This window comes from Pseudoliparis swirei, chromosome 16 (genome assembly GCF_029220125.1).
Source record: "Pseudoliparis swirei isolate HS2019 ecotype Mariana Trench chromosome 16, NWPU_hadal_v1, whole genome shotgun sequence".
In the NCBI taxonomy this organism is placed as follows: Eukaryota; Metazoa; Chordata; class Actinopteri; order Perciformes; family Liparidae; genus Pseudoliparis; species Pseudoliparis swirei.
The window spans coordinates 12,346,986-12,372,269 of NC_079403.1; the positions used below are offsets into that span (position 1 = coordinate 12,346,986).

The window sequence follows — 25,284 nt, forward strand, 5'->3', positions numbered from 1 at the left end:
TGAATCGGGTCATATTGACCCGAAGGCGACAGGAGGGTGAAACATTGAATCGGGTCAAATTGACCCGAAGGCAACACAAGGGTTAATGAGTAGTTTGGGTCAATGGACTCTTTGGTTTCATATATAGATTCATATTATTATATTGCCAATTCAATTATCAAATGAATACAACTTTCTTCTTTTCAGAGGACACAGATGTGTGGGAAATGTTTTGAATGAGCAGAAATCTTAATCTCTAAACACCAGGGGTTTAAACATGAATTTAAATGAATTCATGGATGTGAATATCATTAAAAATGATTACTTCCCCAAACAAAGGACACAAAATAAGAGGGAAGAGTCAATCACGTCTACATATTTGTTGACTCAGCAGAGATTGAAATGGAGAGAAGTTGATCTTCAGGAGAATAAATATTTGAAAGCAATACAGAACGCCTCAATGCCATACTGCAGGTACTTGTCGTCTGCCGTCTGGATTTTATGTTTTCTTTTTTCAGAAATAGAGACATTTCCATCATAAATTGGTGCATAAAAATCCCCACAATGCAGGCAATAAAGTGTCTGGCAGTGATACTATTTTAATGTATAATTACGTCAGTATGACAAAATAGTTACATACAGCGACTGCATTAATCGTTTATTTAAAGTTCAGGGTTCATTTAACCCTTTCATTCTGTTCACAATCACTGAACAGAAAGCTGGAAGGATGTGTCCGTTGCATCAATGGTGGAATATCAACGATAATCCTGTTGCAGCAGCTCAGATGAAAAAATGTCCTGTCATCGTGGTTCGTTAAAAAGTCTCTCAGCAACCACAATGGCCTCTCAGTAGCACCTCACATCGCACCTGACTGGCTCCCACCGGAAGCTGTGAGGTGTCTCCTTCTAAAAACGTCTCTATTAGAGGGACTCAAAGTCACTTCAGTGTTCTACTCACACAGCTGCCGGGTGCAGTATAGAGACGCCGTTCACTCCACTCCCTCAAAATGCAACGGAAGCGCTGCAGTCTTTCTATTCATCGCTCCTCTAAATGATCCAATTGACCTCAAAGGAGATTTTCCGACCCACAGGATGACCCTGTCAATACCGGACTTTCATCTCAGGCTGGCAGAGCTCAGACACTGCCGTTCTGTTTCGTTGTGGTTTGGTTGGAGCAGAGGCGGCAGGAGTTAACAGAACCCGTGATCTAAATCGACCGGCTCCAGGAAATTGGCTGAAGAAGTCTCCGCCCGACACAAATGTGTCGAATGGCACCTGGCTCCCTGTGTAGAAGTGTTGTCTACCAAAGAAGAGATTGAGCTGTGAACCTTTCACTGAGTTTCTCTGCAACCATGGAGAAGTCAAAAATGCGGATCTCTGATTGATAGAAAAGTAATTGCTAATGGAATAACTTTAATTATCATTTGTGGATTTTAAAACCTGAGATGAGTGCAATCTTTTCACTCTTTTGCCCTTAGAACTTAGATGAACTTGGATAGAAGCGCAAACCATGAGCTAATTCTCATGTATATGGTGTTTACTTTTGCACCATAAAATATAATTATAGCTTGGATTAAAAAAATGTATTACTTCTTTTTGGTATTCAAGGCTGAGGCACGGAGCTATGGCCTGTTTTTGTAGGAACCAGTGCAGTGTGTCAGGGCAAAGCCAAGGTCATGCAGTAAAGTATTTTTAAAAAGCGAGGAGTTGTATTTGGCCTTATATTCAAAGGCAGAATGCCAGGCAAGGCATCTCACATCAAGCCACTTTTAGACTCCTAGAGAAGTGGTTCAATAATGTTATATACAGACACACAGCTGGTTGCCCTGTAGTGACACCTGCCACACCAAGAAAACACTGCAGCCAGCCAGCCAAGAGTCACTTGAGTGAAGAGGCCTGTTTTAATAATTGTGTTGCTTTCTTGACAGGCTGCTACTTAACATTGGACGTAAGGCAGCTGCTCCTTTTGTGTGTTTTCTGCTGCTAATGATTCTAAATGTGTTCTCTGATTATGCTGCTCCGGGAGGCTTTGCTCATATATATAAATATTGTTGTGTTTGTTTCACATAGATATAAAGTAAACAAAACATCTAATGAGGAGTGTGTTTTTAGTTAACGGCATTATTTGCATATTGCCAGGAACCAACAACATTCCCAGACCTCTCCAGTTTGTATTTTCATTTTCCACTTTGATACTCTGTCCTATAATTTTATGTCTGTTTTTTTTCTGCAATGATCCATTTTTTTTAAAAGAAGGAGAAAATAGATCATACTGTCTTTGTTTATTTACTCAAAGGATACTCCTTTTACAAACAAAATCATTTCCGAGTCATCGACTGTATCAATGACTCTTTCCTGTGGAAACACTTTCTCTCCCGAGCTCAGCCTCTTCTTCATCTGTGTTGCAGCTGACAAATTTGACAGAGATCCACGATCAGATCAGCGGGATGGCTCGGTGTCCTTACAACCCCCTCCACAATTCCACTGCCCTCATCACCTCCAACGGGGAGCTTTACGCTGCCACGGCCATGGACTTCTCTGGGCGAGATCCCGCCATCTACCGCAGCCTGGGCGGCCTGCCACCTCTGCGCACGGCCCAATACAACTCCAAGTGGCTGAACGGTATGGGGGCTGCCAACGCGTCGGGTCCAGACGTAGATAGAGATGTTACTGTTTATGTAGATGTATGTCAACATCGTTAAAAAAAGATGGGCATTTTATATCGTAAGAAACAATGAAGGAGAAAATTGCTTTCCCCCTGTCAGCTATTGAACATCGGCCCTGCAGCGTGTGGAGATTCAGTGTTTGGCTCAAGGATACTTGAGTGATGCTTATCTAACACACAGGAATCTGTCTCTCTTGGTTGAAGGATTGTATTCCTCCTCAGTCTTTTATCGGTCAAAACAAACATTTCTTAAGTTACGAAGCAACTGGAAAATCTTCATATATTTATCTTACCCTTTATTCGAAGAGCATGAAATTGTGAAATCGAGAGAAATCAATGTATTTTTCCCTGAAAGTTCAACACACTTCAAGCACAAACCTCCTCGGTGCAGTTTGGAGAACTTCAGGCAGCTTAAGGTGTCCGGCCCACAGAGGAGCGGGTCAATCAGTATCTTGTCAGCAAGAGATTTTTATCTGATTCACATTCAAGCTAAATTTTAAAAAATAATGTAAAAGCCACCACATACATTGCTTTGCAGCAACCTTCTGGGAAAAGGCGAATTGATTTTTTCTCTCCCTGTGCACTGCCCTCCAAAGGTGCATAGAAGAGGAGGCTTGAAATGAGGAGGGGGAGGGGGAGACCACACTTTCATTTAAGGGTGAATTAAATCACTGTCAGCACGAATAAAGTATGCGGTTTAGATCCAATAATGTCATACATAAAAATGAACGCCTTAGCTGTGACTGTCGTGGAGGTTGCGTGTCTCAGATAGGGTGAAAGCTATTACACCCCCTGTTTTGGTCATTTCTCATCCTAACCTTTAAGTTTAGGGAGTGAAAAATTAGTTTTCTTATTACAGCACAAAGCCATTAATAACGTGGCCTGTAGTTATTAATGCTGATCACCTGCTGTTGTGTGGGCCTCACAAACCCCGCAAGTCAATCAGTCATATCACATACGCATTCGCTCTCCCACTCACTTTCCCTCCCACCACCTTATACTGTTCTTTCGCTATTCCTCCTTCCTCTCTCTGCCCTGCATCTTTCTTTCAAAGCTCCCGTAATTTTTTTCTCCTTCCATGTCTTCTTTCTCCCACTCATTTTTCTCGTCTCTTGCCACCTTCAACAGAACCGAACTTCGTATCCTCCTACGATATCGCCAACTTCACCTACTTCTTCTTCCGGGAAAATGCAGTGGAGCATGACTGTGGCCGGACGGTGTTTTCCCGCGCAGGACGCGTATGCAAGAACGACATCGGTGGCCGCTTCCTCCTGGAGGACACGTGGACCACCTTCATGAAGGCCAGGCTGAACTGCTCCCGACCTGGCGAAATACCTTTCAACTACAACGAGTTGCAAGGAACTTTTTACCTGCCGGAGCTAGAGCTGCTCTACGGTATTTTCACGACCAACGTGTGAGTAAAATTAAATTTGACAAAAGTACAATGGCCAAAGTTACCACAAACAACTTACTCTCTTCATACTGTACTGATAAATGTATGACAACAGCATTTATGGTCACAATTGAGTTAGCTGAATCTATAGCCCCTTTGTTGCTGTTGCTACACCTTCTCGCACAACACATTAAGTTTGCAATAATAAATGTGTCAAATGAACATTTGAATTGGTTTTTTTCAGACAACGATTGACAAAAGCGTTATTTTTCTTTCTAGTCAGCAACCGTCTATTTTACTGAATGAACACAGTAGCTTGTATTAGCTGTAGATGTCTAGCATAATAAACTGAGGTTAGCTCCAGCAGATTTTTTCAATTTGATGTTTTAAAACAGTATTGTAATTTACATCCAATTTATTTGAAATAAATCCATCTTTCAGAAATAATCAGTTTTAGTCCAACTTTTTCAAAGTTATGTTCCGCAGTCGGCCCAGTTCCTCTGTTATCTTTGACACTCTGCATTATTTGCATTGTGAAGCACAAACTAAAGTGAGATCCAGCTCGCAGCATGTTGATCTCAGATGAAAATGCCAATTTATATCATCATAATTTGCCTTCATTCTTTGTTCTTTTTAATGCACCCACAGAATAGCGTCATGTATAGTTCAGTGTTTTTCGCATCACATTGTCCATTTTGTAAACAAACATAGTTAAACTAGATTGGCTTGGCATGTGACTTTTTCTGTAGCACGCACACTGGGCATATAAAATGTAGTTATATGACGGTAAAGTTTACATGGCAAAATGCATCTTAAATTTAATTTCCAGTTCAAATATCCTCCTGTAAACACTCATTCCAATACCATCTGACGTTAAAATCCCCAAAAAAAAGCATCATCACTTTTTAGAGTGTACACTGTATCATACACATGGGGGATGTAGGAGATGGGATTCATCCATGGATGGAAAGTATTATTTTCTATTTTTCGCAAACACCCTTTTTCTTTTTTTGTCTCTCCATATTTTCTTTTTTTACTTTCCCATACTCACACACAGACATACCATGATTACCGTAAACGCTGAGTAATCTATTCTTTATGGTTAATGGCTTCATATTGCTGAAAAATAAGTCTTTTGAAGGGTATTGGAAAAATGTCCCCCTGCAGGCACAGAGTCTAATGAACAGCCGCATGGGATTATAATTCACATCGCCTAAATCTCTGTTTAAATTGGGAGTTACTTCTCCCATTCTGTACTCTCTTTTCGGAGAGCAGAGACCGGTACTTGTTTAAACTGACAGCTTAAAAAGTCAAAGCTGTATTTCAGGCCCTATATCTGTACAGTTAATCAGACAGTCTGAACAACTTAATTATGTCCTGTGGCTGGATTTATAATCCAATAATGACGATCACTTACGCCGGCGTCTGAGACCGCCTGTCCGGTGTTTGATTTGTATTGTTGGTAAAGAGCAATACAAACACATAGAGGTCAGATTCACAAATACTGCACTGGCAACATCTGCTCAGGGTTGTGCTATGGTGTCCTTTTTTTAAATATCTGTAATCTAATACTTCCCTCTCTGTTTCTCCCTCACTCATCCATCATTCCCTCTTTCCTCTCACCCCCTTTCGTTGGGTCTCTGTTCCCTTTTTTTCCTTTCCTGTTCCTGACATTCAGAAACAGTATTGCAGCATCTGCGGTGTGTGCCTTCAATCTCAGTGCCGTATCACGGGTTTTCAACGGGCCCTTCAAGTACCAAGAGAACTCACGGTCAGCGTGGCTGCCCTACCCCAACCCCAACCCGGACTTTCAGGTAACAAAGCTACACAAAAGAACCCTGTTTGTTATTTATAACAGCAGAAAGACTACCACATGTTGGTATAAGAGATATTTCAGTCTGGACCCACATTTTTAACAGAGCAACAGCCCCAGATTGGCATCACAACAGGGCAAAGGCAGTTTGTGAAGCGTGAGCTAAAGTTCAGAGCTAATCCTTAACGATCGTTTGTTCATGCTTGAGGGAATTTAAACCCAACACACTGCGAAACAAGCCAAAAAGTGTGTGTGGCTTGGTCCATGCCTCAGGAAATGTATGCATGTGGTGTGAATGTGTGTACATCCTGATGAGCCTGCCTCAGAACCCCAGCAAGCTCTTCCCTCATTAATTTCCTCTCTCATTGAATCATCCCTCTCTCCACTCACGGACAAACACATTACGACCGCTCGTTAAAAATCCAGTGATTTTTACAATGGCACAATCATTCCTTTAAGGTGTTTCATAGCCTCGTTCTGTGAACTGCAGTCCCTTTCTATAAATACACTGTCCTTGTTTTGCACAAGTGGCACTTCATGTTTATACTCTGTTCTAAAACTCGGAGGAGCAACCAAGCAGTGACCGGGCACCTCATCCCCATTTCAGGCACAGCTCTATACCGATGATACCGAAGGAATGTTTTATTTGCCAAAGTGCCCCTCAGTTGCAGCGGGCCCAGGATATAGTGATGGAGCTAATCCATGGAGCTCTCCATCAGGGATTGCATTTCCTCTGAGGTCGGGCTACCAAAGTGTGACACACGCCTCACTTCCACACGCTTCCCATCGCGGACCCTCGATCATGTTTCCGTCAAGCCAGCAGCTGCATGAGCGTTCACGATGGCTGCTATCGAGAAGTCACACACGCACGTTATCTATAATGACATGCTGCTGCAGAATGAAATGTTCATCCAGAAAAAAGTGTTGGCGGTGGCAGTTCACAGAAAAGCACATACCCATCTAAATTAGAAGGCGTCTCACTGCCGTCATGCGTTCATATCATGTCTGAAATTCACTCATTGTGGAGAAAACTAATTTCTTCTATCTGGTCACATATTTATTCTGCTCAGAATACTGGCGGTACATCACCTAGAGGTTTATATACTGTATGCCGTAGGCTTATATGGAGCCGTTTTCCTCAAGGGTAAACCTGGATCAGTTCTTCCGCTCCATCCGCATCTCTCCATTTAAGCTCGGGCACAATAGCTGCTCCTCACCGCTGGACCGGTGCACACTTTATCTAGGTTTCAGTGACATCTTCATCAAGCATTTGTCAATGTTGGAGGATTAGATTTACGAGCGTAGGATTTATGGCCTGCCCATTTGTCGTCTCCCCCCCCCCCCCAGTCCTTTGTGCATACACGTCTACAATCATGCAAGATACACCTCAGGGAGACCAAGACCTATAAAAAGCCGTCGACCACGTCTACCGTACACAAATACGCCCACAAAAATATGGGGTGGTTGATTGCTGCCAAATAGGGATAATTATCACTGTGAACTCATCACTCAACACACACACACACACACACACAGACATGCACACAGACACCGGTCATTGATTGAGAGCTTAATTCCCCATCTGTCTGCGGAAAAGATCCCCCCCCCATTTATTTGTGGATTGATCCCGCCGGGTTCAGTCAGCCTCTGAGTCATGTTCGTTGCGCGTTAGGAGCTAACACTGTCTCTGTGTTCTATAGGTTTTCTGTCATATTGTAATTGCTTACTGTACAAACACATTCATTGTCGAGTCCGCGTGTACAAAGATATGGATGTCCACTCAGTGTTGATGGTGAATGTAGTCAAATGATGCGATACATTCTTCAGGGTGCTATGTTGACTGATTACTCCTGCTCGCGGTACCAGGATGCATCGCACGCAAGCGTCCGTCCAACGTCGCCTCTACGCGCGAGGAGCTGCTTAATGTGTCCACTGTAGTGCCGAGAGACGGGAGTCGGAGGCGGAGTATCCAGCACAAAGCTTTAATGAACACAATACCAAAAGACGTTCATTCGTCAAGTCAAAACCGGACTAAACTGGACGGTCGTTCCGTCCGCTAAACGGGTCCGTGCTAAACACTCCCCCCACCCATAGTTCCGTGGGTGAATTATGTTATCCACCACACAAGCCCCCCCAGAATTCACCCATAGTCAAAGTCCTCGTGACGGAAAGGGGCGACGACCCGACCCGTCTCGGCGGATGACAGGGGCCGAGGGAGAGGAAGCAGCAGGCACGTCGTCGCCGTCCGCTACCCGGAGGTCGGGGGTCAACAAGGTCGCTGGAGTCTCAACGGCAGTGCGGGGCGCGCGCAGGCGGACGTCCCCGGCGTGGGGTTGCGCCACCTCCACGGTCTGGAAATGTCCACGTTAGCCAGCTTAACCCTATCAGGAAACGGTCTCAGGCCTACCCCGACGTCCACCACCAGGCACTTGTCTCCATGGCTCAAAACCCTGAGCGGGCCGTCGTAAGGAGGCGTAGGGGACCACGGTGGGCGTCGTGGCGAATGAAAACACCCCTGTCAGCTATTGAACATCGGCCCTGCAGCGTGTGGAGATTCAGTGTTTGGCTCAAGGATACTTGGTGATGCTTATCTAACACACAGGAATCTGTCTCTCTTGGTTGAAGGATTGTATTCCTCCTCAGTCTTTTTATCGGTCAAAACAAACATTTCTTAAGTTGCAGAAGCAACTGGAAAATCTTCATATATTTATCTTACCCTTTATTCGAAGAGCATGAAATTGTGAAATCGAGAGAAATCAATGTATTTTTCCCTGAAAGTTCAACACACTTCAAGCACAAACCTCCTCGGTGCAGTTTGGAGAACTTCAGGCAGCTTAGGTGTCCGCCCACAGAGGAGCGGGTCAATCAGTATCTTGTCAGCAAGAGATTTTATCTGATTCACATTCAAGCTAAATTTTAAAAATAATGTAAAGCCACCACATACATTGCTTTGCAGCAACCTTCTGGGAAAAGGCGAATTGATTTTTCTCTCCTGTGCACTGCCCTCCAAAGGTGCATAGAAGAGAGGCTTGAAATGAGGAGGGAGGGAGACCACACTTTCATTTAAGGGTGAATTAAATCACTGTCAGCACGAATAAAGTATGCGGTTTAGATCCAATAATGTCATACATAAAAATGAACGCCTTAGCTGTGACTGTCGTGGAGGTTGCGTGTCTCAGATAGGGTGAAAGCTATTACACCCCCTGTTTTGGTCATTTCTCATCCTAACCTTTAAGTTTAGGGAGTGAAAAATTAGTTTTCTTATTACAGCACAAAGCCATTAATAACGTGGCCTGTAGTTATTAATGCTGATCACCTGCTGTTGTGTGGGCCTCACAAACCCATAAGTCAATCAGTCATATCACATACGCATTCGCTCTCCCACTCACTTTCCCTCCCACCACCTTATACTGTTCTTTTCGCTATTCCTCCTTCCTCTCTCTGCCCTGCATCTTTCTTTCAAAGCTCCCGTAATTTTTTCTCCTTCCATGTCTTCTTTCTCCCTCATTTTTCTCGTCTCTTGCCACCTTCAACAGAACCGAACTTATCCTCCTACGATATCGCCAACTTCACCTACTTCTTCTTCCGGGAAAATGCAGTGGAGCATGACTGTGGCGGACGGTGTTTTCCCGCGCAGGGCCAGCGTATGCAAGAACGACATCGGTGGCGCTTCCTCCTGGAGGACACGTGGACCACCTTCATGAAGGCCAGGCTGAACTGCTCCCGACCTGGCGAAATACCTTTCAACTACAACGAGTTGCAAGGAACTTTTTACCTGCCGGAGCTAGAGCTGCTCTACGGTATTTTCACGACCAACGTGTGAGTAAAATTAAATTTGACAAAAGTACAATGGCCAAAGTTACCACAAACAACTTACTCTCTTCATACTGTACTGATAAATGTATGACAACAGCATTTATGGTCACAATTGAGTTAGCTGAATCTATAGCCCCTTTGTTGCTGTTGCTACACCTTCTCGCACAACACATTAAGTTTGCAATAATAAATGTGTCAAATGAACATTTGAATTGTTTTTTTTCAGACAACGATTGACAAAAGCGTTATTTTTCTTTCTAGTCAGCAACCGTCTATTTTACTGAATGAACACAGTAGCTTGTATTAGCTGTAGATGTCTAGCATAATAAACTGAGGTTAGCTCCAGCGGATTTTTTCAATTTGATGTTTTAAAACAGTATTGTAATTTACATACAATTTATTTGAAATAAATCCATCCTTCAGAAATAATCAGTTTTAGTCCAACTTTTTCAAAGTTATGTTCCGCAGTCGGCCCAGTTCCTCTGTTATCTTTGACACTCTGCATTATTTGCATTGTGAAGCACAAACTAAAGTGAGATCCAGCTCGCAGCATGTTGATCTCAGATGAAAATGCCAATTTATATCATCATAATTTGCCTTCATTCTTTGTTCTTTTTAATGCACCCACAGAATAGCGTCATGTATAGTTCAGTGTTTTTCGCATCACATTGTCCATTTTGTAAACAAACATAGTTAAACTAGATTGGCTTGGCATGTGACTTTTTCTGTAGCACGCACACTGGGCATATAAAATGTAGTTATATGACGGTAAAGTTTACATGGCAAAATGCATCTTAAATTTAATTTCCAGTTCAAATATCATTCCAATACCATCTGACGTTAAAACCCCCCCCCCCCCCCCAAAAAAAAGCATCATCACTTTTTAGAGTGTACACTGTATCATACACATGGGGGATGTAAGAGATGGGATTCATCCATGGATGGAAAGTATTATTTTCTATTTTTCGCAAATACACTTTTTCTTTTTTTGTCTCTCCATATTTTCTTTTTTTACTTTCCCATACTCACACACAGACATACCATGATTACCGTAAACGCTGAGTAATCTATTCTTTATGGTTAATGGCTTCATATTGCTGAAAAATAAGTCTTTTGAAGGGTATTGGAAAAATGTCCCCCTGCAAGCACAGAGTCTAATGAACAGCCGCATGGGATTATAATTCACATCGCCTAAATCTCTGTTTAAATTGGGAGTTACTTCTCCCATTCTGTACTCTCTTTTCGGAGAGCAGAGACCGGTACTTGTTTAAACTGACAGCTTAAAAAGTCAAAGCTGTATTTCAGGCCCTATATCTGTACAGTTAATCAGACAGTCTGAACAACTTAATTATGTCCTGTGGCTGGATTTATAATCCAATAATGACGATCACTTACGCCGGCGTCTGAGACCGCCTGTCCGGTGTTTGATTTGTATTGTTGGTAAAGAGCAATACAAACACATAGAGGTCAGATTCACAAATACTGCACTGGCAACATCTGCTCAGGGTTGTGCTATGGTGTCCTTTTTTTAAATATCTGTAATCTAATACTTCCCTCTCTGTTTCTCCCTCACTCATCCATCATTCCTCTTTCCTCTCACCCCCTTTCGTTGGGTCTCTGTTCCTTTTTCCTTTCCTGTTCCTGACATTCAGAAACTGTATTGCAGCATCTGGGGTGTGTGCCTTCAATCTCAGTGCCGTATCACGGGTTTTCAACGGCCCTTCAAGTACCAAGAGAACTCACGGTCAGCGTGGCTGCCCTACCCCAACCCCAACCCGGACTTTCAGGTAACAAAGCTACACAAAAGAACCCTGTTTGTTATTTATAACAGCAGAAAGACTACCACATGTTGGTATAAGAGATATTTCAGTCTGGACCCACATTTTTAACAGAGCAACAGCCCCAGATTGGCATCACAACAGGGCAAAGGCAGTTTGTGAAGCGTGAGCTAAAGTTCAGAGCTAATCCTTAACGATCGTTTGTTCATGCTTGAGGGAATTTAAACCCAACACACTGCGAAACAAGCCAAAAAGTGTGTGTGGCTTGGTCCATGCCTCAGGAAATGTATGCATGTGGTGTGAATGTGTGTACACCCTGATGAGCCTGCCTCAGAACCCCAGCAAGCTCTTCCCTCATTAATTTCCTCTCTCATTGAATCATCCCTCTCTCCACTCACGGACAAACACATTACGACCGCTCGTTAAAATCCAGTGATTTTTACAATGGCACAATCATTCCTTTAAGGTGTTTCATAGCCTCGTTCTGTGAACTGCAGTCCCTTTCTATAAATACACTGTCCTTGTTTTGCACAAGTGGCACTTCATGTTTATACTCTGTTCTAAAACTCGGAGGAGCAACCAAGCAGTGACCGGGCACCTCATCCCCATTTCAGGCACAGCTCTATACCGATGATACGAAGGAATGTTTTATTTGCCAAAGTGCCCTCAGTTGCAGCGGGCCCAGGATATAGTGATGGAGCTAATCCATGGAGCTCTCCATCAGGGATTGCATTTCCTCTGAGGTCGGGCTACCAAAGTGTGACACACGCCTCACTTCCACACGCTTCCCATCGCGGACCCTCGATCATGTTTCCGTCAAGCCAGCAGCTGCATGAGCGTTCACGATGGCTGCTATCGAGAAGTCACACACGCACGTTATCTATAATGACATGCTGCTGCCGAATGAAATGTTCATCCAGAAAAAAGTGTTGGCGGTGGCAGTTCACAGAAAAGCACATACCCATCTAAATTAGAAGGCGTCTCACTGCCGTCATGCATTCATATATCTACATGTCTGAAATTCACTCATTGTGGAGAAAACTAATTTCTTCTATCTGGTCACATATTTATTCTGCTCAGAATACTGGAGGTACATCACCTAGAGGTTTATATACTGTATGCCGTGAAACTTATATGGAGCCGTTTTCCTCAAGGGTAAACCTGGATCAGTTCTTCCGCTCCATCCGCATCTCTCCATTTAAGCTCGGGCACAATAGCTGCTCCTCACCGCTGGACCGGTGCACACTTTATCTAGGTTTCAGTGACATCTTCATCAAGCATTTGTCAATGTTGGAGGATTAGATTCTGACGTAGGATTTATGGCCTGCCCATTTGTCGTCTCCCCAGTCCTTTGTGCATACCCGTCTACAATCATGCAAGATACACCTCAGGGAGACCAAGACCTATAAAAAGCCGTCGACCACGTCTACCGTACACAAATACGCCCACAAAAATATGGGGTGGTTGATTGCTGCCAAATAGGGATAATTATCACTGTGAACTCATCACTCAACACACACACACACACAGACATGCACACAGACACCGGTCATTGATTGAGAGCTTAATTCCCCATCTGTCTGCGGAAAAGATCCCCCCCCATTTATTTGTGGATTGATCCCGCCGGGTTCAGTCAGCCTCTGAGTCATGTTCGTTGCGCGTTAGGAGCTAACACTGTCTCTGTGTTCTATAGGTTTTCTGTCATATTGTAATTGCTTACTGTACAAACACATTCATTGTCGAGCTCCGCGTGTAAAAAGATATGGATGTCCACTCAGTGTTGATGGTGAATGTAGTCAAATGATGCGATACATTCTTCAGGGTGCTATGTTGACTGATTACTCCTGCTCGCGGTACCAGGATGCATCGCACGCAAGCGTCCGTCCAACGTCGCCTCTACGCGCGAGGAGCTGCTTAATGTGTCCACTAACTTTAAACTCTACTGGACATCAACTTCATGTCACCGCTAAACTGAAACTCTTCTCTGCTCTGATCACTCTTTCTTGTCCGCTCACAACGCATTACTTTCTCTCTCTCTCTCTCTCTCGCTCCACCACACACCTGAGTCCCTACACACACACATACACACACACACACACTACACTACTGGCTCTGCTCTTGTCCAAATGAGCTGCGTTACTCGAACGAAAACCAGTCGGTGTCCATGTCTTCCCCGCTGCCGCCTCAGCCTCTCTGCGCTGCAGTTCTTTGTCCGTGTACTCTGGCTTGAATAAAGGTGCTTGTCAAATGTATTCTCGTCCATAACCTCCTCTGCACGCATATTGAATCGAACAAGCTAGTTCTGTTTGTTTAGCGGCATAAAGCTCATAGACCTCGGCTACACTGACAAATCCAAGCTGAAACAGCAGCCGGTAATTATTTCTTGCATCAAGCTCCTGTGTCGTCATACGCCGACGCTGGATGCATGAACCGAACGGAACAACAGATTGTGCAGCTGCGAACTCAGCTTTCTGGGTCAATACAGCGTACAGCGAGGAATCTATTGATTAAATAAACACATTTTACCATTAACACTGAAATGCACATAAAAGGTGCCACATTTCCCCTGTAAAGTTCAAGTCAGAGCCAAATGCTGTTGAAAGATTTTGTTGCATTAGATATCTTAAGTGATGCAAACCAGAGGTCAGTTTTTTGTGCTTTCTTTCGGCTTAATAGGATCATTTGGAGCCGAAACTGATAGACGGTGATGGAATATTTAATGACCTAGGATGGATTTTCAACAAAAGCCTATTTGGCAAAAACATGCCGTAATACAACCACATTTTTCAGAGGCACTTATCACCCTGGCAGAGCACAGGGCGCTTATGATGAGCACGACAGCTGAGTGTTGTCTGGGCCCTCAGCCAAACGATGGTTCTGTCCCTCAACTTGACCGGACCTAGGAAATCATTACATCCATCTGTCCGTACATTCACAGATGTCATAGACCTTCACTGGTCACATGCAAGGACAAACCACAGAAGGAAACCTGATACATATGTTATTATATAGCTCTCACCACACACACACACCACACATTTTTGGACAGAGAGAAAGAGGCACACAAGCAGCACATACACTCAGTGTTGCATGTCCATGTCCTTCAGGGCTTTAATTTCCCAGCTCCTGATGTGGCGAGGGCGCTGATCCGTTGCCTATCCCGGGGAATCCCGCTATGATTCTCATCCGTCAGCCCACGAAAGGCCAGGGATTGATCTGTATAAAGTGTCCATGCTGTTTCTACCGTAGCTAGTCAGCAGGAACTAATCGCCACCCAAGGTCCAGTCTCAGCTTAGTACAACGAGGCTGCGTCTCCAGGGTAGCCTGGAGAACATATGCACAGTGAATTTTCTAATCTATGTTCAAAACCAAAACTGTACCAGTCATTTGGGTCAGCGTAATTGTCGTGTGTGGCTTATTTTAGTTCTCTCTTCTTTGTATCGTGGAGTAGGCCTATTCTTTGTGAATGGGGCCACAACCCTCCTGACCCCAGCCAGGGAACTTTCCCCGAGAAGGACATGCATGGTTAGCTTAAATATTGAATCGGGTCAAAATGACCCGAAGGCAACACAAGGGTTAAGTGATCAGGCTCAGCTGGACTGGCTTTGTGCCTCTTTAGTGCCGTTCTGCTTAAAAAATAAAAAAGGTAAACTGTATGTATCTTGCAGTTAGATTTTAGCATCCTATTTGTGCACGTAGGTCATGATAATACAGGTATATGCTGTTTAATCCTGGTTGAAGCAATATAAGAAAATGACAAAGATGCCTTCATATTTTGTTAAAAAATGAACACAATCTATTGTTAAAACACATTTATAAACCTCCCGTATCACTAAAATAAACCCTCAATGTTGGAGTCAGTCATATTTCCCTTTTCTAACTCCCATTTGGAGACAGTTCCCTTTATTGATGTCCTTTTAATAAATGCCATACATATTAGATATTTCACATTTTAACAGCGTGATGCGGTCTGACTCAGGCTTCAGAAGAACAACTCTACTGAGACACAACACTTACAGTCAACTGTACCTGAAAAGCAAATGAATTTGTTACAATGAAATCTCCCTATTTATATGAGATACTTCGGTCTTCTCCCGGTTTATGTTTGTAGTATTACGAATAACAATAATGAAGCTTCGAAGATACAACATTTTTATATTATCTTATTTTTGGGGTAAAAAACAAACAATGCTAATGGTCCCAACGAAACTCTACAGCATTATATATGCATATGAGGAAATATCTAATAAAAGAGCTAACTACCTGCTCAGACAAACAAATGTTCAGTCGTCTTCCACCAGCTGTGGTTTATTGACTACAAAGCCTTGAGGTTGTGAGGACAGCAAACCATCCCAACGAGGCTGCAATCCACTTTAAAGCCTTGTTCATTTAATCATTCAATCATTCTTTTCGCATCTCTGGTGGTACTTCTGTAGAAGAAAATGAAGCAAATTAACATGTTTTTTCATCCCAAAGAGCTCGGAGCTTGTATTCATGTCGTCAGGCCATCATTTCCTGCTCTGTCTTCCCCACCTTCACAGTGTGGCACCATTGACTCTGGCTCCTATGTGAACCTGACTGAAAGAAACCTGCAGGACGCACAGAAGTTTCTGCTGATGCACGAGGTGGTCCAACCCGTGGTTCCCGTGCCCTACTTCATGGAGGACAACGTGCGCTTCACTCATGTTGCGGTGGATGTGGTGCAGGGGAAAGACATGCTGTTTCATATCATATACTTGGCTACGGGTGAGTTATTGGCAATATGTGTATGCATTGTGTTTGACTTCCGAGACTTTGAGTCTTTATCCTGGAAACATTAATGTCTCTTTTTTTATTCATTTGCATATTTATTGGGTGCTTGCTTTTTCGTATTTCTTCATAATCTTGTGTCAATCCCCTTCTCGATATGCATGATGGTGTCCTACATAACCACATACTTTCCCTATTTGGTTATCTCACGATTCAGATTCGTGTATTCCTGTCTTTATTTCCCAGGTTTGATGTTGGGGGGACGTGGTGGGGGAGTAAGGGTGCTGATGTCATGTATTTCAGGGCACACATCAGGATCAGGGGATGTTAGTGGAGCAGTAAGAGTTTCTGCTCCTTGTTCATTCCCTCCTATCCTCTTTTGAAGGCCGTTTCAGGCCGCTCCGCTCAATAACGCTCAGCGCTCAACCCAGATTTCAACCCGCTCCACTCAAATTGCTCACCGCTTGCTTCTCAGCTTCCTTTTGAAATGACTTTGTGAACTCCATTGTCGAGCTTGCGACAGACGATTTATGTCAAAAGGTAGTGTGGGTGTGCTGCCAGCTTGTTCATTCCCATGCTCTGATCAGGTTTCAGACCTACACCGTCTGGGAGCAGCACATTAGCATGGATTAGCATTTTAGTCGTGTTGAACTCTTAATAAGTAACATTAAAACACACCTTTCTAAATTGAATCCTGATCTTTACTTATATCGTCATGAATATTGATTGCTTTGTTTAAAAAATCTAAAATACCTTTTCTGTGGTTTTAAGCCATTTGAAGTTCAGGCATTGCAAATAAGAAAAACCTGTCCGAATAATAAACCAATAGACCTGTACTTCTAAGGAGGCTTCAAAGCATTGTCTTCTGACCAAAGTTCTATCACTCTTTCCTTCCACATGTCCTGCATATGCACTGACAAAACACACAAATCATGGATTGGTTATCTCACTCCACACAATCCCTCACTAAGATACTGTGGCTACCATGTGTGTACCAGGTGTAAAAAGAAAACAGACGGGTAATTAATAACACACGTGTACAGCTCTCACCCTTTCTCGTTTTCCCTGTCTGCGTGGCACCACCTGCTTATCAGTTGAATGCTTGATCACGCCGGTTTGACAATATGTGGTGTGAGGCTTGGCAACGTGCTGAAAACAGTATCAGCTAGACACCAGATAGACATCCACGTTTGGTATCCTTGCTGTATTATGATGTAACACCCAGTATGGATTATGTTTGGATGTACTGGACAGAATTTGAACCTAGTGACCCACTTCACTGTGCTAATTTACAATAGCACCAGAGGGAAATGTCAACATGATCTTCCTGTTGTTAGTCAGTGTTATTCTAGGATATCACACACACTCTCACATGCTCACGCACGCACGCACGCACACACACACACACACATGCACACACACACACACACGCACACACACACACACACACACACGCACACACACACACACACATGTACAACCTGTTCCAGTTCACTGGCTCTATGCTTGGCATATCCCTAAAAAGCTCCCCTCTCATTGTTTGCATGGTGCTGTGATAAATGTAGCGTCGGACCAGAGCTGCCCACACTGCAGGTTCCCCAGACACTAACCAGACGCTCATGAAAACAACTGAAATCCTGCCAAGTCCATTGGTTAGCGCGCATACTGTACCTAATCACATACTATTATTAACGCGGAAAAGCACCCTGCTGATTGGAGCCATTGTGGAAAACCTAATCGCTCCAACTGTGGGACCAAAGATGTCAAGGTGTATGGTTATTTTAATCAAACATGTGGTTTTCAGCAAATTTACTTCACCTCATTATTCAGCCCTCGTTAGTAATTGCAGCCCTCCAGCAACATTTTCTCTTCCAGTTAACATGGACAGATTTAAATTACAGCCAAAGATTTCCTTGACTTTCTGGCTTCCAACCAATTGTGAAGCTCTAAGTTGTTGAAAGTAAATGCCTTGGGGGGGAGGGGGGGGGGGTATCACTCATTGAAAAAGTAATTGCATCAACCCATGAAGGATTAGAAAGGGAGAAATTATAAGATACGGAAAGCATATATGTTGTTGCAGAAGCACAAAGACAGGTGCAAATTATTTGAGAAGAATGTAGAGAATACACCTTGTATACACAGTATGATTGTAGGTATTATAATAATGTGATGCAACAACTATGTTGTTACACAGGCATCCACAGTATTGAGTGAGCATCAACGTAGTTTATACTTAGACAATGCTACTACATAACTCTCCAGAAGTCCTCACAGTGAATCTTCGGGGTTTTCACATTGTCCCTCTGTGAATAAAACCTGCTGATTTCCTGAATGTGGCTCACCAGCGACTAAGATTATCGGGCCAGCTAAGAAGCTGGCAAAGCCGCACTAGAGACCATACTGATATCCACCCTCCTTTAAATTAGCAAACAGATCACATTTCTGATTGTCAAAATAGTAACACTTAAAATGGTAATCATATTCCTTTAACATATCACTAAGTAATGTGAAACTGTCCCACACTGCTTCAGGCTTAACTTTTACATTCCTTACTTTGAAATTAAGTATATGCATTCACCGTTCTTTCCCTGGCATTACTCTGCATGTAATTACCTTTTTTTCACCCAGAGGATCGCACGTACAAGAGATTATGTTTGTTTATGCTCTGCCACAAGAAATTGCCCCCAACATGATCTCACGGGACCTACCTTACATAAAATATGGGTCAGGACGCATTCGCAAAGGCATGGGTTTCCACACTTTTCAAGGTGCTTTCACCCCTGGAATATCCCTTCAAAGAAAAGCCAGAAATTATGAATTCATGTGCAATACTGTACAAGTTTCCTGGTTGCATACAGACCAGTATTTTGACGGCATAACCCAGCTTGACAAGCCAGCCTCCACCTGTCCTGTTCCAGAACCTCTCTGTTGGGATGATTGCTGTGTGCTTTACATTGAGTTCACATTGGCTTGTGTGCAGTTTTGCTGATCCACGATATTTTTGTTGTTGTTTTTACCATATCTAACTCTCTGTTCTTCTTACCCTGCCTCTCCGTTTCTCTCCGCCACTTGACCTTTTCTTCTACAGATAAACAACCGTCTTCCTCCGTGTGACCAAATTATTTCCCCCACCCCCTCTTTCTCTTCCAGATTACGGTACTATCAGGAAAGTGCTTTCCCCTCTCAACCTGTCTACGGGGAGCTGCCTGTTGGAGGAGATCGAGTTGTTCCCGCCCAGGAAGAGACAGCCGATCCGAAGCCTGCTGATCCTGCATAGCCGCAGTGAGCTCTATGTGGGTGTAAGAGACCAGGTCATCAAGATCCCGCTTAAGAGATGCAGCTACCACAAAAGCAGAGAGTGAGTACATGCACAGCCCAGCATCATTCATCTCAATGGAAACAAATGTGCAAACGTGAACACGACAAAGTTTTCTTTTTATTATTCCTTTCATTTCTCTTTATCTGAGAGGGCCAGGCCTTTGTGTTGGGTCAGGGGCCTTTGTTGGTATTTAAAACCCTGTATATCACTTTTTGTCTGAGCCACTGGAGGTGCCCACGGCTGCTCTCCATCCGTCTGTCTCACTGTTTTCCACCCGTCATCATCAAACTGTGCGCTTTCTGTCTCCCGTGCCCAGTTCTATTGCAGCTCTGTGTGTTTAGCAGATATATTGACTTGCTGTCTGTCTGGAAGATGCTCCATCAAGGCATAAATATTTGTGAAGAAAAACCCGAGGCAGAGGCCAGAGTGTCGAGACGTAGCACAAGATTGGAATCCCATCCATCATCGCGCGCAGAAGAGGAATCACACCTGCATTCCTTATCTCTGGCACAAAGAGCTGTTATTGGAATATACAGAAGAGTTAGGCTTCATATTACAGCTACAGCTCTGTGATACATGACGTAGCCATTACGGCACTGCATGCCTTTTCCCAGACTTCCCTTTTTTCCTTTTTAAGAGAGTGTGAAAGAGTTTAGGAAAGCCAAAAAACAAGCAAAACGAATACAAGAAATCAAACCATGCAAACAGACGGGCAGGTACAATACTGCAGGGAGGTACTGGCTTCATCGCTGATATGCCTGTGAGGTATACCTGCTTGATAAAAAATAAAGCTGCTGTTTGGCCATGTGTGCTGTGTGGCTCACTGAAGGGTGGTGTACAATCTGCCAGGCCCTTAAGGCCCCCTGAAAGACAGGCATCGTCTTGTTTTCTCTCCCTTTCATTTTGTGCTGCTGTCGTCACCCCTGATATCCTTGTTGTTACAGATACAGTCCATAATGCTCTGCTTTTCGTTAGCCACCCAGACACTCTGCGTTTATCAATCGGCGTTCTTGTGTATAGCCTACTTGTGTTCTCGTGGATTCGTGAAACGTCATCAGTCGCAGCCCGAGTACATGTTCCAATTCAAAGTCCGCTTCTCGCCAAAGCACGGTCAGAATGCCCGGATGTGACTTGATCCTCCCATTTTCCGGAGGATGCGTCAGAGGAGACTTGTGCGTACTCTGGCCAGCCGATATCCCAGAATGTATTTCACAATCGCACCAGCAACCGGAAACAATAGCGGAGGGGAAAATAAACAACTGACAGTTGACTTTTCTAAATAGCCTACTACTGTTGTTGAGTCACGGAATGTAATTTTAGGATGTTTTCAGGCGAGAAGTTAGTAGTTTAAAAATCAAATCTGTGGTCGGTTTGTTCTGGTTACGCCTAATAAAGATCTGCGCCGTAGATTTGAAGTTCTGCTCGCGGGACCAGTAAACTCCGCAGCGCCGGGCGGTCAGCGCGCTGTGTGGCCGCCGAGAGCAGCCTGATCTCGGCAGGACTTTTTTAAATGCTCTACTGGCCCTGATGTCTCTATAGCGGTTAAACATAAGATATACTAATTGGATTTTGGAGGATCTAACGAGCACAAAGAGTTTATTATTTATTCACAGATAATCTTAAATCAGTTTGACTTCATAATTTAATATTTTAATTCAACTTTAACATTGAACTATAGCGGTGTCTTTTTACTTGTTTGAAATTACATATAATTACATATAACTATATATATATATATTTATATACAGGACTGTCTCAGAAAATTAGAATATTGTGATGAAGTTCTTTATTTTCTGTAATGCAATTTAAAAAACAAAAATGTCATGCATTCTGGATTCATTACAAATCAACTGAAATATTGCAAGCCTTTTATTCTTTTAATATTGCTGATTATGGCTTACAGCTTAAGAAAACTCAAATATCCTATCTCTAAATATTAGAATATCATGAAAAAGTATACTAGTAGGGTATTAAACAAATCACTTGAATTGTCTAATTAACTCGAAACACCTGCAAGGGTTTCCTGAGCCTTGACAAACACTCAGCTGTTATAAATCTTTTTTTACTTGGTCTGAGGAAATATTAAAATTTTATGAGATAGGATTTTAGAGTTTTCTTAAGCTGTAAGCCATAATCAGCAATATTAAAAGAATAAAAGGCTTGCAATATTTCAGTTGATTTGTAATGAATCCAGAATGCATGACATTTTTGTTTTTTTAATTGCATTACAGAAAATAAAGAACTTTATCACAATATTCTAATTTTCTGAGACAGTCCTGTATATAACTTATATATATGCACATATTTATACAGTATATACACTATATATTTTCAAACACAATATATATATACAGTACATATATATATGTGTGTATGTATATATATATACATATCCACACACACAATTAAAAATAAAATAATTATATTTAAAGGATAATGAAAAAGGCAGGGTTGTCATATTTTGTTTGACTGTATAAAATAATTTACAGTTAATAATTGGAGTAAACTCTTGAGCAAGAACAGCTGATGTGGTGACGTCATCCAGTCAGCCGCTGTTCCAATTGCAGAAAGACCGTCCTCTGTCCTCCCGTCCTTTGGAGTCTGGACTCCCAAGTCCAAACTCCAAAAGTACACAAGTACAGACTTGTGTACTCAGCGTACTTGGAATTGAGAAACGGCCACTATGTCAGCTTCAGTGTGTGCAAGCAAGCTGTATGCCTTTCTGCATTTTCACATGGATGGATGCATATGCTCTTGTACCCTTGCACTCGCGTTTGTGTCTTTGCTTAGTTCACTGTTATGAAGCCCACAGACAACTTGAGTTACAGATCACTAGGGGCATGTCGAAGTTTGTGGTGCAGAGATATGTCATTGTGCCATCACCTCAGACTCACATTTGCATGAAAAGAGTAACATCAGGCTTTTTATTGGACTCAGTCAACCACCTGAAGCAGATGCGGCAAAGACAGAACCCGCTATCTTTGCTACAGTATCCTCGCAGGGAATCTTTGTGGAGCTGATAAGGCATTTGAGTCAGAAATGTATGTGTGTGTATGCAGGCTCAAAACTATAATCCTCGCACTTGTCTGAAGATTACCTGATAAATTAGTCAGCATATTGTGTTTAGATATGAATTTAGGATGCTGATCCAATGTACGCATTGTAGAGCAGTGCAAGACGGTTATTAACATTTGTATCCTGCCTTTCTGATCTCTCTCCTCTCTGTCACTCCGTCACCCTCATTTTCTGCACCTCTACAGGTCTCTCTTCATTCCTGTTTCTCCTATCTTTTGCCACTCTCTTTCAGTCTATTTTTACCATCCATCATTTATTCCTCCACTTTATCTTCCAGCTTTCTCAATAATCTCCCTGCTTTGTCTCAACCTGATGTTAGATATCATATCCTGCACAATGCAGAGCTATCTGTTTTCACATGACCGGTTAACGAAAGCCCGTTAAAAGTTAAATGTGTTATCCTTCCAGAGCCTGCGTGGGAGCCAGGGACCCGTACTGTGGTTGGGACCTGTTGTTGAAGAAGTGCACCACGCTGGAGGAAAGCGTCAGGATGAGCCAATGGGAGCAGAGCATCACAAAATGCCCCGTGAGTGTCACTCAGCGGCTTTCCGACCCGTTCACACACCTCATCGCAGTTCACTTGCTTGTTACTCACTTTCTTTGCTGTCTCCACTGTGAAACTTTAAAGTTGGTAGACTACTCAATTATCCTTACTCGGCCTTCACGGTCACTCTCCCCTCCACATGGATTTAATACTCCCATTCATCGTTGCTCCTCTCTTTTGAAAGCTGTGCCTACTCTGTATTCTTACCATACTTTCACTAACAGGCAGCATTCCCTAAAACCAGCTGGTGAAACATATCTTCGCTAAAGAAAGGGCATCTTGGGACTGAACCACTTGACTTCAAGGGAGACAAAGTGTACCCCGCTAGTGATCCACAGCACAGCCTCAATCATTCACCTCTGACTGCTTGTTCATTAGAAAAACAGATTTTCCATTTATTTTAACATGCACCACATTTTGGAGCGGTATTAGGGGCCGGGCAGCTCTGCTCTTTTTCAGACATTTTCAAGCCAGTCACAGCGGAGAGTGCTGTGGGGCCATCGTGTCCTTTTATGTGGCTTCTTGTTCAGAAGAACATCTGGCAGTCAAGCCACTGAGCAGCACCCGGTGGCATCTGTCAGCAGAGCTCTGGCAGAAACACTGCATTCTCATATGCATTCAGAGATATACTGCAAATGGACAAAAAATAATTGGGTGTGCATATGCACATAGACAGACACACACACACATATTATAATTTTGCAAAGTCACGACTGGTTACAGCTATAAAAAAAATGAAGATTATGTGAGAGGCTTAGGCTCCCTCAGCCAAGTATTTCTGGAGTCATTACTCCATCAAACATAGTCATACTTTCATGTCAGCTATAAAGAGCGGAAACAGGAGGGAAAAATTAGGAAATCTTCGTACCAGCACTTTTAAAGCTCACTTATCAGCTTTCTGGCAACTGCTCTTTCCATAAAACTTGTCATTTTCACACTTACAGTTTTAAGCACACCACATATAAACAATGTGTTAATTGAGCTCGAGAGGGTTTGGTAGATGTTTCCCAGTCTGGATGCTTAGCTGACTGTTTTTAAACTATTATTTTGAATGCAGGCTTTGATTACAGCTAAAGTCCATGTTTCCAGCAGCAGTGTAGCCATCAATCCTTTAGATTTTATGTGTTTTCACATGGCCATATACCACTGCCCACACTAGTTATGGAATATGTATTTGCCCACTTAAACCTTGGTCTAAGCAGATCCAATCCAATCCATTTAGAGTGAGCATGAATTAACTTTGCCGGTAATCACTTTATATTCTGACAGAGATGAATGATTTACAATTGGGCTTGTGAAGCCAGACCAGAATGGGGAAATGATTTCTGCTTGCAACATTTCCATGCCAAGATGTGAAATCTGAAAAACGCGAAGCTGTCTTGCATCAGAGTTAGTGTTTCACTCCCTGTGAGTCAATTAACAGTTTTGAAAACGGCTCCACCGGCTGAATGTCTGCTCTGTTTTTTTCTCCTGCAAAGTGGAATTGTTGAGGTGTTGGCCAGGTTTTTCACACACGTTGTGTAGGCAGACAGGAGATATGTTTTACCAACTTATTCACAAACGCCATCTGGCATCACAGATTCACGATATGGAAACCAGAAATGAGTTTCTCCGTAGTTTTCGGGAAGGAACAAGTCTCAAGTGCTTTTCTGTATGTTTCCACTGAAGTAAAATTGAAATGTGTACCAAATATATTTTCAGAAGGAACTCACTCAAAGTCATTTCAACTAAGCCCCACTCTACAAAACATTATCACAGTATTCTTTAGAATAAGAAAAGACAGAAACTGTTACAATTTCCACCTAGGAAAAACAAAGTATTCTTTTTGACTTTTTTTTTTATTGCACCATAAAACTTTTCATCGCCCTTTAGAATTGATCTAGCACAATTTAATTTCTGTTTTGGCACTGTCGTGAAATTGTTTACACATGTTATTTTCAGTCGATATACTTTTAGGACAAAAAAATACAGACATCATCACATTTATCATCTTGGCTGTTCATGATTGGTAAAATATGTTGTCTGTCTTTTTCTAGTTGTTTGCTTTTTCATGCAGCCCATCGATGCAAATGTTGCCTGTCTTATCCAAGCATCATCCATTTATGCACACGGCAGAGTACAATTACCAAAAAGAGAGTTATTTCTGCTTCTGCC

General features: G+C 42.8%; 1 protein-coding gene across 1 annotated transcript in view; it reads left to right on the forward strand.

Moving 5' to 3' along the window:
* sema5a (sema domain, seven thrombospondin repeats (type 1 and type 1-like), transmembrane domain (TM) and short cytoplasmic domain, (semaphorin) 5A) overlaps positions 1–25,284 on the forward strand; it is a 99,210-nt gene that overhangs the window by 24,297 nt on the left and 49,629 nt on the right. Inside the window, exons 6-11 of the mRNA XM_056433545.1 lie at positions 2,387–2,600; positions 3,772–4,057; positions 5,715–5,850; positions 15,985–16,189; positions 19,343–19,550; positions 22,995–23,112. Coding sequence (XP_056289520.1) covers positions 2,387–2,600; positions 3,772–4,057; positions 5,715–5,850; positions 15,985–16,189; positions 19,343–19,550; positions 22,995–23,112 — 1,167 coding nt within the window. The remainder of the gene's footprint in view (positions 1–2,386; positions 2,601–3,771; positions 4,058–5,714; positions 5,851–15,984; positions 16,190–19,342; positions 19,551–22,994; positions 23,113–25,284) is intronic.